An 11,047-nucleotide genomic window follows, 5' to 3' on the forward strand; every position below is an offset into this window, starting at 1 on the left:
ATCGTATGGCAGACTATATCGCCTTGCGGACTGTATCGCCTGGCAGACAGTATCGACTAATAGACAGTATTATTTGTCGAACAGTATTGCCTGGCGAACAGTATCGCTTGGCGGATACGATTTGCAACTTCTTTCTGGAGTTAATATTTATGGAAGTTAATATTCTTTTGGAAAGAATATAAAACATTAATACATTCCATGATATTCTCCAGAAGAATAAATGAATTTTTTCATTTTTAATATACGAGATTAATGAAAGGAAAAATATCCCTAATGAGTGGTAAGAAAGTAAGTAAGGAAAAATTCAAAAGGTCTACTAGCCAATTTTGAATTCTCTCTGAAAGGTTCATAGAGTTTTATTGTTCGTGCTTGATTGGGTGGACTACGTAAAGGCTGAGACAATTCTGTTGCGGCTTGGAATCAACACCTTGAAAGAAATCAGATCCTTAAAGGTATATCTTCAACTTCTTTTCAACTCGATTTGTTCCTCATATATCTTCAACTTCTTTTCAACACCGTGTGCCAGACTGTGTAACTGTTTGACTTGCCACACACGGCAATGTGCCAAGCTATGTAACTCTCTGACTTAAAACACTAGGAATTCACAAATTACACGCTACCGTGTCGCCAGGCCGTGTGTGTCACTTGGTTGTGTGACAGCCCATGTCCCAGGCCATCCACAAAATTTGACCCAAAAATTATGCCATTTTAAGACCAAACCAAACCTATTCCACCACTTCAATTATGAACACATTCAATAGACCTAGGCACTACTCCAACACACCTAAATATGCCAAAACAGTCAATCTTTATCATCCAACCAATATGTCATTCAAAGGCACCACATATATATACTATACACTTAGTCTCAAAAATGATGAAAAAACCTTCTTTATATGACATTAAGAAAATAAGCATTGCACTATGATTAAAACCACCTCATTCAACAACTAAACATCAAGGTGTTCATCTATGCATTATATATATACTTGATTCAATAATACAAAATATACCCTAAGCAAAACACACATCTCATTCATGAACTACATCTATCAACATATCAAAGCCACATATTTATCTATATATACATGCCACTACCTAAAGATACAAAAACTACCAACTTAGATGGATAGTGGGAGCCGGTTGGTTGATCCTTCCAAAGAGTCAGCAATGATCATCTACAAAACAGTCCACAAAAACTCATAAGCTAACATAACTTCGTAAGGACATAGTATAAGGTTTAATATAAATACGATTAGACACGATTCACATATTATTTGATTACTAAAATTTCAAGAATACAAATGATGAGATGATGTAATCATATAATGTTCTTAAATATACCAGAATAGAATCAGGAGCATGTAAATGTCTTCAAGAGTACCGAAGTACAAACAGGGGCACATATGTTCATTCAGGCAATAATTAACTATAAACATATAAACTAAAGAAAAATAATATAATATTACAAGTAGAATTTCATTTACATATTGAAATACTATGTACTTACCTACGATTTAATTCTGGGCAACACGCAGGGACTATTCTGCTATTCTCCTATTTCCTCGGTTATTGTCTTTTTGATTCAAGTCTTGATCTGAATAATAATTAAACACAATATATTAATCTCATACACATTTCACATTCCATTCAATTCATATGACCCTTAACTTTTCATTAATTACACATTTTCCTTAAGCTTTTACAACTTTTGCAATTTAGTCCTCTAACTCAAAAATAATCAAATTAACCATATTCTCCAATTAAAATTAATAGCTGAATAATATAGGCCCTTAAAAGTCCCAATTATACTTCTAAATTGCCATCAAACCTTGAAATTTTGACATTTTAACAATTTAATATTTAAATAAAAAACTAATAAAATTACTTCTCACAACAACCAAATACCACAATCAAAGCTTCAAACACACAAATATCATAAAAAAAAACCAATATTCATCAATGGAAACTTCTAAAATTCTTAACAGATTCAAAAATGAAGGTACAGGTTAGTTGGACCTAATTGCAACATTCTCAAATATATAAAAATTAAATGGGTCAATTTCCATACCATGCAAAGCCAAGAGATGACTGAAGCTCCTTAGGTCTCTAATGGTGGTTTTCGGCAAAGAGATGAAGAAAAATGAAGAAGAAAAGTATCATTTTCAATATGTTTTATTTAATTTTGAAATGATTACAAAATTGCCATTAAATCTAATTTTCTTTCAATTTTTCTTTAATTTTTACTTCAAAATCGTCCACTATCAAAAAATAATGTTTAATTACCTTATTGGCCCTCCCACATTTATTAGTAAAGCTATTAAATCATCTAAATGCAATAATTAACAAGTTTTACACCTTTTACAATTTAGTCCTTTTTCTTTAATTAGCTATCTAAACATTAAAATTTCTTAATCAAATTTTAATACGACCCTAATGACTCTGTAAATATTCTACAAATAAAATTTATGGGTTAAAACGATAGAAATTTGTGGTCCTGAAACCACTGTTCCATCACCACTGAAAAATGGGCTGTTACATCCACTATACTGGTAGCTTGTCTGCAATACTGGTGGTTAGATCACAATACTGGTAGTTTATCTGCAATACTGGCAGCTTGTTTGCAATATTGGTGGCTAGACTTGACGTGATTCGGCTCGGTTGAATGAGTCGAGTCTACGTATGTTGCCCGATCATCATCGAGAAGTGTCGATTCCAAGGTCTTCAATTAGTTTAAATCAGCTAAGTAGGTTAAATATCAATGGAATGGGGTTCAAGTTGGCTAAGTTTTTGTTATGGTAGGTTCGGTCATAAAGAAATAAATGATGAAAGTTATTTGGGGATGGACTTGGTTTTAAGATAATAAGATAGATAAAGATAGATGATGGAAATGGATAGCGAACTTAAATGCCAAGAGCGATTCAACACTATAAAGAGTGTCACCCCGGTTCTTATATTGTTTAAGGTGGAAAATTGGTTTGGTAGAAGGATAGGTGAACGCCACACCAAAAGGTTGGTGATAAGTTTAAATAAAAAAGTTCGGGTTAATGCCACTAACACGCTAGATAAGTCACTCGAGACTCACACGAAACAGAGAGGAAAAAACCTCACAAGAACAAATTTTCATTCAATAAAATGGAAAAAAAGTAATTTACATAAAAAATGGGCTAAATATTTATAGCCTTACTTGAGATAGCCGAATGGACAAAATGACTAGCTTAAAAGGCTAAGTAATTCAGCTATTAAGGAGCTAGAATAATCTAGAACAGATTCATTAAATTGCTAAGTCTATATTCGGATGAATGGAGCTTCAATGGTCAGCTTCTTGAATAAGTAAAACTAGCTTGAATGATGATGAATGTATGGAAGCTCCTTAGCCTTGTCTAGGTTTGGCCTTAGGCATAAATGGGGCATTGACGTTGTGGTGTTTGGCCGAATGGTTATGAGCCTTAAAAAGGGTCCTTGAACAACCTTTGAGGTGTGAAAAAGTCAGCCTTGAAAAGTCCCTTGTGTGTGAACACCTTCGGCTGAATGATCACTAGGTGTGAACAACAAGTGTGAACGGAGTGATGGTGCATTGGGAAGACATTCAGACAACCTTGGGGAATTAAAGGTAGAAGTTGTCTCTTGGCTGAATAGAAACCTTGGAGACCCAATGGATCAGCCGCCATTCATTGAAAGTAGCCATACATGCATCCTTGCATACTTTGAACCAAGTCGTGCATGAATATCATTTAATGCTCCTCTCACATTCGGCTGAACCTACATAGCATATGAACACATTAAATCAATTATAGATTCGGCTGAATATAATCAAAACATCATCTAGGCAAATTGAATAACATACTAGGATAAATTAAAACACTTAATTATGGACTATCTAGTTTATTAAATTCGGTTAGCTCAAAAAAAAAAACAAGTGAAAATATTTAATGAGCTGAATTGAGCTAGGGGATTCGGTCTTGAGTTGTATCAATTTAATTAAAATGAAACTACTACGTAATTTATTAAAAAGATGAAAGGAATGAGCTGGAAAGAATCTAAATTGAGCTCAAATGAGCTGAATTAAGCTCAAGTAAGTTGACTTGAGCTAGATGGAGCTCTGAAAGCTAGTGATGAGCTGAGATCAGCTTGCACTAAGATGCAAGGAGCCTTTAATGAGCTGTCCCGAACTTCTTCTTTAACATGGAGCTCGTTTTTATTCCAAAGTTGAGCAAATAAAGCTGAAACAGCTTCTTGAAGGCACTTAGCTCGAGCTCAAGTCATGGGTCCTTTAGGGAGCTCGATGGGATAGGGATTAGAGCTTGTTGAGCTTCGAGGCGTGGTCATGTCAAGACTACAATATTGACAGTTTATCTGCAATACTGATAGCTTGTCCACAAACTAGTGTATTATTGGTTGGATGAGTTCTAGGGAACTCTTATTATGATGTGTAGCGGAGTTGGGTAGGAACTTTTCTAAAAATACTGCACTGACATGTTCATGCCTGAATTAAACTGTGATTCTGTACTATTTTTAAAACTCTGTATATTCACTGGCTTGAGTGGTATATTTACTATCTACCTGTTTACTGGAGTTATGACTCACACTGATCTTATTAGCTCACCCTTTAGTTTCTTGATTTAGTTTTACATAATTCTCGAGGTTGGGACTTGGATGGCTTTCAAAGGAGCAACTCGGATGTTTTTTCTATTAAAGTATTTTAAACTTATTTCTATTATTGGTTTTGGGATTGTAATAAATTTTATTTGGACAGTGGTATGAGACTTTATTTTCTGATTATTTGATTACATGGCTATAGAGTTTTAAACTGCTTAAATTGATATTTAAATTTTTATGCATAAAACTCAATTTTTTTTAAAATGAGCTCTGTCAACGTCACACTTTTTCGCTACAATACTGAAAAACGAGTTTTTAATGTAATCCAAATTAGTTTGGAATAATTATCAAATTTTTACAAATGAAATATTAAATCAAACAATTTCTAAAATTATCATTTTTATGAAATTAAGATAAACATTCAATTTCAATAATTTTCAACGGATAAGCCAATGATTTTAAAATATTTTTGAAATTACGAAAGTTTAAAATAGGTCATTTTAGTGGTTAACTCTTTGAGCCTAACGTGTTAGGAGTTTTAATGCGTAGGTGAAAGGCTCTTCCAAGAAGTCTAAGATTGTGTCATTAGAGGATTGTATCATATGCGTGGTCTGAAGGTCAATGATTTGTATTTAATTATTAGTTCGTAAAGGCTTAGACTAATTGAGTACTTTTTAGTATATTGGCTTGTGTAATCATGTGGCATTTGTTATTGAATTGAGGTTTTAAGTTAACTTTTCATTCTTATATTGATTTGAATGTGTGTGGGACTTGAATAAGCTTTAAAAGTTTTTATTAAAATGATTGAGAACTTACTGGAATGATATGGCATTTTTTTATGTATTTTAGAAGTGTTTTGAAGTGATTTGGGGTCTCTTGCACTTGAAGTATCGATACTTGGAGGACATGTATCTCCAATAGCTAAAAGATACTATAATAGGGCTTGTTCCAATACATCATTAGTGATGTACCTGAACATGGCCATTGACTTTAACACAACTTATTATTTTGAGTGTTTTAAGCTTCTGAAAGTTTGTTTTATGTTCTGAATAATTCCAATCACCTAGTTCCAAAATGATTTTGAAATGTTTCCAAAGCCTCTCATTCATATCAAACTCTATCTAAAGACTTTAATTAGTGATTTTTAAATTGTATTATCTTGAATTTTAAGCTGCAATTGTAGTGGTTATGTCGAGGTAACATTGCTTATCCATGTCGATCATCAGAATGAGTAAGGGGTGTTACATCTATAGATGGGTTGAAAATCATTAATTAAATTTACCAAAGCGGCCATTTTTCTTGTCAGTTGACTTGTGGTGCATTTTTTGATAAGATCCTACCAATTCTAGGTTAAGATGTCTTCATATTGATTACAAATTTGTCTTTTAACTTCGAAACGCACTTTGAATCACTTTATTTTTTGTTCGAGAGATCAAGTTATAGTCATTTTTGTGAAGATTGCATGGACATAATTTTCTATATGTGATTTAAGCGAGAATATGTATAAGCTTTGATATCATATTAGTTTCAATTTTAAGGCTTCATTTTTATTATATATAAGCTTAAAATTCATTTATAAATTATTATATTTTAGGAATGTATTTACCTGTTCAAGTATTTTAGATTAATTTAGCTTAAAGAGTATTATACTGGGTCAATTGCTTGAAGATAAAGGAAGGGATGTTTCCTTGTTTTCTAATTAGTTTAACCCTATACATATATATTTGACATTATGGTTTCTATAGCCACCATATATATTATATGTTTGATTATTTTGATTAATAAAATTGCTTTAATAGAGTTTTTCTTTTCTTTTTCTTTTTCCCTTTCAAGACTAGCTTATTGTGATTTTTTTTATAAACTTTTACTTCAATTCTTTAAGGATTGTTATTGAGGGGGTTCATCAAAACTTTAGCTTCCCTAATTTAAACCAATTGGGAGGGTTGGTTAAAAGTCCCTTTTGATTTACTGTTGGTCCTTGTTCAAGGAAGCTAAGCTATCTATCCATCTACCCACCATTCATCATCGATCTTCTATTTTCAGTTTCATCAATACATTCTTCCATCTTGGATTATTTTCTTTAAGTCTTTAATTTTAGAAATTTTGCTTTGAATATTAAGATTTTGAGTTAATTGCACTAAAAATTCCTAAATTATAACTCCCATTCTAAATTGGTCCCTAAGTTTTTGAAAACATTCTAATTGCATCCTTAAAACTATTGATATTATATCAATTAAGTTCTACAATTATTAAAACTAATAATTTAACTGTTAAACGGTATGTCAAATTTTGTGTGGCATAATTTAAAATAAAATTTTAAAGAAAAGTAAACTGTTATCTGCATAAATTTTAAAAGTAAAACTAAAAATATAATAAAACTGAAAAGAGAGAGTTAGTAATAAAAGTTCTTGTAAAAGCTTTGAAAACCTCAAAACTAATATTTTTACAATTTCATTTTTACAACATTCATTTTTCTTTAAAATTTTCATTTTAAACTATGTCACATAATATTTAACATATCATTTAACAATTAAATTAATAATTTTAATAATGAAAGAACCTTATTAATCTACATTAATAATTTGAGGAGTATTTTAAAATTTAGAGACTAATTTAAAATGAAGATTATAGTTTAAGGATATATGATACAATTAACTATAAAATTTTACATTGAATTTTCAAGTTCTTAAAGTTCTTGAAAATCCCTCTGTCACGACTTTCTTCTTTTCTAAGAGCCCCAGATTGAATTTAACAAACCTAACACTAAACTCACTAAATTTTACAATTTAAGATTTCATCCGAGGTACTTGCACAGCAAAATGCATTTATATTATACAACTCGAGCTTGAACACAAATTTTAACACTATTACCCGATCCGTTTCGAGTTTAATTTAACTAATAAAAAATATTTTTAAAAGTTTCAAATTAATTAATTTTATGTCAATTAAAAATATAATTTTAATATTTTATTGTTTTTAAATATTAAAATGGATGTTTGAGCGGACAAACCAACCCAAAAATAAATTTAAATCAAAAAAAATTTCAAACTAAACCTCCACCCAGCTCAACCCATAGATACCTTATGCACCCCACTACATCGGTGCAGTTACAGTTAGGGACAATTGCCCGCTTAGTACACCGGTGCAGTTACAGTTAGGGACAATTGCCCACTTAGTACCTCATTGGATGTCACGGTGTCACCCGACCGGTGCATGAGTAGAGCCATGCATTTTCCGTCGACTACATTCAAAGGGCGTGGATTCCACAGCTACCGAAAATCCTTTTCCTGCACTTGATCACGCCACGTGTTAATCACAACCAAACGTGTCACAAACGAAACCTCCTCCTCACACGTGCCTTTCCGTGCCTGTGGCTCCATTCAATGGTCCAGTTAAGAAACTTGCATGGCGTAGATTCTCCTAAAACCAAACCACCAATTGAAAAATTTTACGTGCGGGCATCAAGCATTCACGCTGCTCCGCGTGTAGACATCTCCTCTATATATACACTTCCCCGGTCCCTAACAATGGAGCACCAAAGCTTTAAAACAAACCCAAAAAACAAAGCAGTGTTTCAAGAACAGAATATCGGCAAAAATGTTCATTGAGAGCTTTAAGGTTGAGAGTCCATATGTCAAGTACACAGACAATGCAATCCAGTCGGTGTACAACTATGAGACTACTGAGCTTGTTCATGAGAACAGGGATGGAACCTATCAATGGGTTGTCAAGCCCAAGACTGTTAAATATGAATTCAGAACTGATATCCATGTCCCTAAACTGGGGTTAGAATCTAAAACTACTCATTTCTTCTGGGTTTCCTTTTCTGGGTTTGTGTTAAAACTTTGCATTAAATTTATTTTATGTTCTAGGGTAATGCTTGTTGGATGGGGAGGAAACAATGGCTCAACCCTGACTGGTGGTGTTATAGCTAACCGATGGCGAGTTTTATTTTATTTTGTTTATTTATATTTACATTTTTTCTGTTTAGTTTTGATTGTTGATTTTGAGGATATGGGTAATGGATATTCTCAGGGGAGTGTCCTGGGCCACTAAGGACAAGGTGCAACAAGCTAATTACTTTGGTTCACTTACTCAAGCATCAACTATCCGAGTTGGGTCTTACAACGGGGAGGAGATTTATGCTCCTTTTAAGAGCCTTCTTCCTATGGTATTAAACTGGATTTTTCATTTTTATGATAGTTTCTTAACTTGTTATTCGTCGGAATGCTAAAGACAAGTAACAATATATAAAAACAGGTCAACCCAGAGGATATTGTATTTGGAGGATGGGACATAAGTGACATGAACCTTGCTGATGCAATGGCTAGAGCCAAGGTCTTTGACATTGATCTGCAAAAACAGCTAAGGCCCTACATGGAATCCATGGTCCCACTCCCTGGAATATACGACCCAGATTTCATTGCTGCCAACCAAGGTGAACGTGCCAATAACGTCATCAAGGGTACCAAGAAAGAACAAGTTCAGCAAATCATTAAAGATATTAGGTATTATAATTAGTTCTAGCCTCCGGAGAATTTTGTTAAAGCTGAAAAGAGTTTATTTTGGCACTACGACTGTGGCTGACCTTTTTATTTGTGTTTGGATTAGGGAGTTCAAGGAGAAAAACAAGGTGGACAAGGTGGTTGTACTCTGGACTGCAAACACTGAGAGGTACAGCAATGTCGTTGTGGGGCTAAACGACACCATGGAGAACCTGTTGGCTTCTTTTGAGAAGAATGAGTCAGAGATTTCTCCTTCCACTTTGTACGCTATCGCTTGTGTTTTTGAGGATGTTCCCTTCATCAATGGAAGCCCACAAAACACATTTGTTCCAGGTTCTAAATCAACTGAGCTATCTTCTCTTTTAATTCTTTGAAATGTTATGGAATTGGTCTTTTAATGATCTGTAATCATATCCAGGGTTAATTGATTTGGCTATCCAGAGGAACTGTCTGATTGGAGGAGACGATTTTAAGAGTGGCCAGACCAAGATGAAATCCGTTCTAGTGGATTTCCTTGTTGGGGCTGGTATCAAGGTACAAATCTTTCAACTTCATGACACTATCTATCACAATAATTTGTAGACTAGGCAAAGGATACCAACAAAATTAGGAGTACATGCATGTGGTTTGGAAGTAGCTTATGTCAGGATAAAGATAATAATGTGACATTGATGGGTAGTAATTGTGTACTAATGGTGATGAAAAATTAACAGCCAACATCAATAGTGAGCTACAACCATCTGGGAAACAATGATGGCATGAATCTATCAGCTCCCCAAACTTTCCGCTCCAAGGAGATCTCCAAGAGCAATGTTGTGGATGACATGGTCTCAAGCAATGGAATCCTTTATCAACCCGGTGAACATCCTGATCATGTTGTGGTCATCAAGGTAATAAGTTTACCCATCTCAGCCACTTCATGCACTTGCAAACTGAGACCTTCAAAATTAATTAATGTGCACTTTTGTCTCTTTCTGTATGTTGTAGTATGTGCCATATGTTGGAGATAGCAAGAGAGCCATGGATGAGTACACATCAGAGATATTCATGGGAGGCAAGAACACCATTGTGTTGCATAACACATGCGAGGACTCCCTGTTGGCTGCTCCCATCATCCTAGATTTGGTTCTCCTTGCTGAGCTTAGCACCAGGATCCAGCTCAAAGCTGAAGGAGAGGTATGACTCGGTGGTTAACTCTTCTAGGTTTGACCATTAATACTGACATGAAGTTTCATTGTACAGGGCAAGTTCCACTCTTTCCACCCTGTGGCTACTATCCTCAGTTACCTAACCAAGGCCCCTCTTGTGAGTCCTTTGTTTTTTTATGTCATGCAAGAATGTGAACAGAATCTTGAGAATCACGAGATTCACTCCTTCAGGTTAAATTTGGTCAGTAATGAGCCGTTTGGTGAAAACAGGTTCCACCAGGCACACCCGTGGTGAATGCACTGTCAAAGCAACGTGCAATGCTGGAGAACATACTGAGGGCCTGTATTGGCTTGTCCCCTGAAAACAACATGATTCTGGAGTACAAGTGAAAATCGAGGAGAGAAAAAGTGGAACAAGTATTGGTCCTTGCAACTTTAGGACCATTTTCCCTTTCTCTTTCATAAAAGATGTGGTCCGTGTTGTCACACTTTGTAATGGTTTTATGGTTGATATATTTTCATCTTTGTTTCTCTCTCTGTTTCTTGATGGCGCTCATGTAACACCTCCTGTCGCTCAAGCTTGAGCAAGCAATCTCTTTCGTGGAAATAGATATGATAATGATAATATGAAAGTTTATTTAATATGTTCAATCCACCATCTCTTATATTTCTGTTAGTCCTGCCCTGCAACTGCTCGGTTATATCTCTGATTGAAGTATTAGAAATTAACTCCATCTCCTTGGTTTTCTGGTGAAACTTAATAATCCTTTTTTACCATTCAGCCAGAGAGATCTA

The 11,047-nt window shown here is 34.3% G+C and overlaps 1 protein-coding gene across 1 annotated transcript; it reads left to right on the forward strand.

Moving 5' to 3' along the window:
- Positions 1-8,122: 8,122 nt before the first annotated feature.
- On the forward strand, positions 8,123-10,903 carry LOC105804255 (inositol-3-phosphate synthase). Its single transcript, XM_012636778.2, has 10 exons — positions 8,123-8,384; positions 8,472-8,540; positions 8,635-8,770; positions 8,860-9,107; positions 9,211-9,437; positions 9,523-9,638; positions 9,818-9,994; positions 10,092-10,280; positions 10,347-10,409; positions 10,523-10,903. The coding sequence occupies exons 1-10, from the start codon at positions 8,197-8,199 to the stop codon at positions 10,640-10,642; spliced, it is 1,533 nt and encodes a 510-aa protein (XP_012492232.1). The 5' UTR covers positions 8,123-8,196; the 3' UTR covers positions 10,643-10,903.
- Positions 10,904-11,047: the final 144 nt, after the last annotated feature.

This window comes from Gossypium raimondii, chromosome 11, assembly GCF_025698545.1.
Source record: "Gossypium raimondii isolate GPD5lz chromosome 11, ASM2569854v1, whole genome shotgun sequence".
Lineage (NCBI taxonomy): Eukaryota > Viridiplantae > Streptophyta > Magnoliopsida > Malvales > Malvaceae > Gossypium > Gossypium raimondii.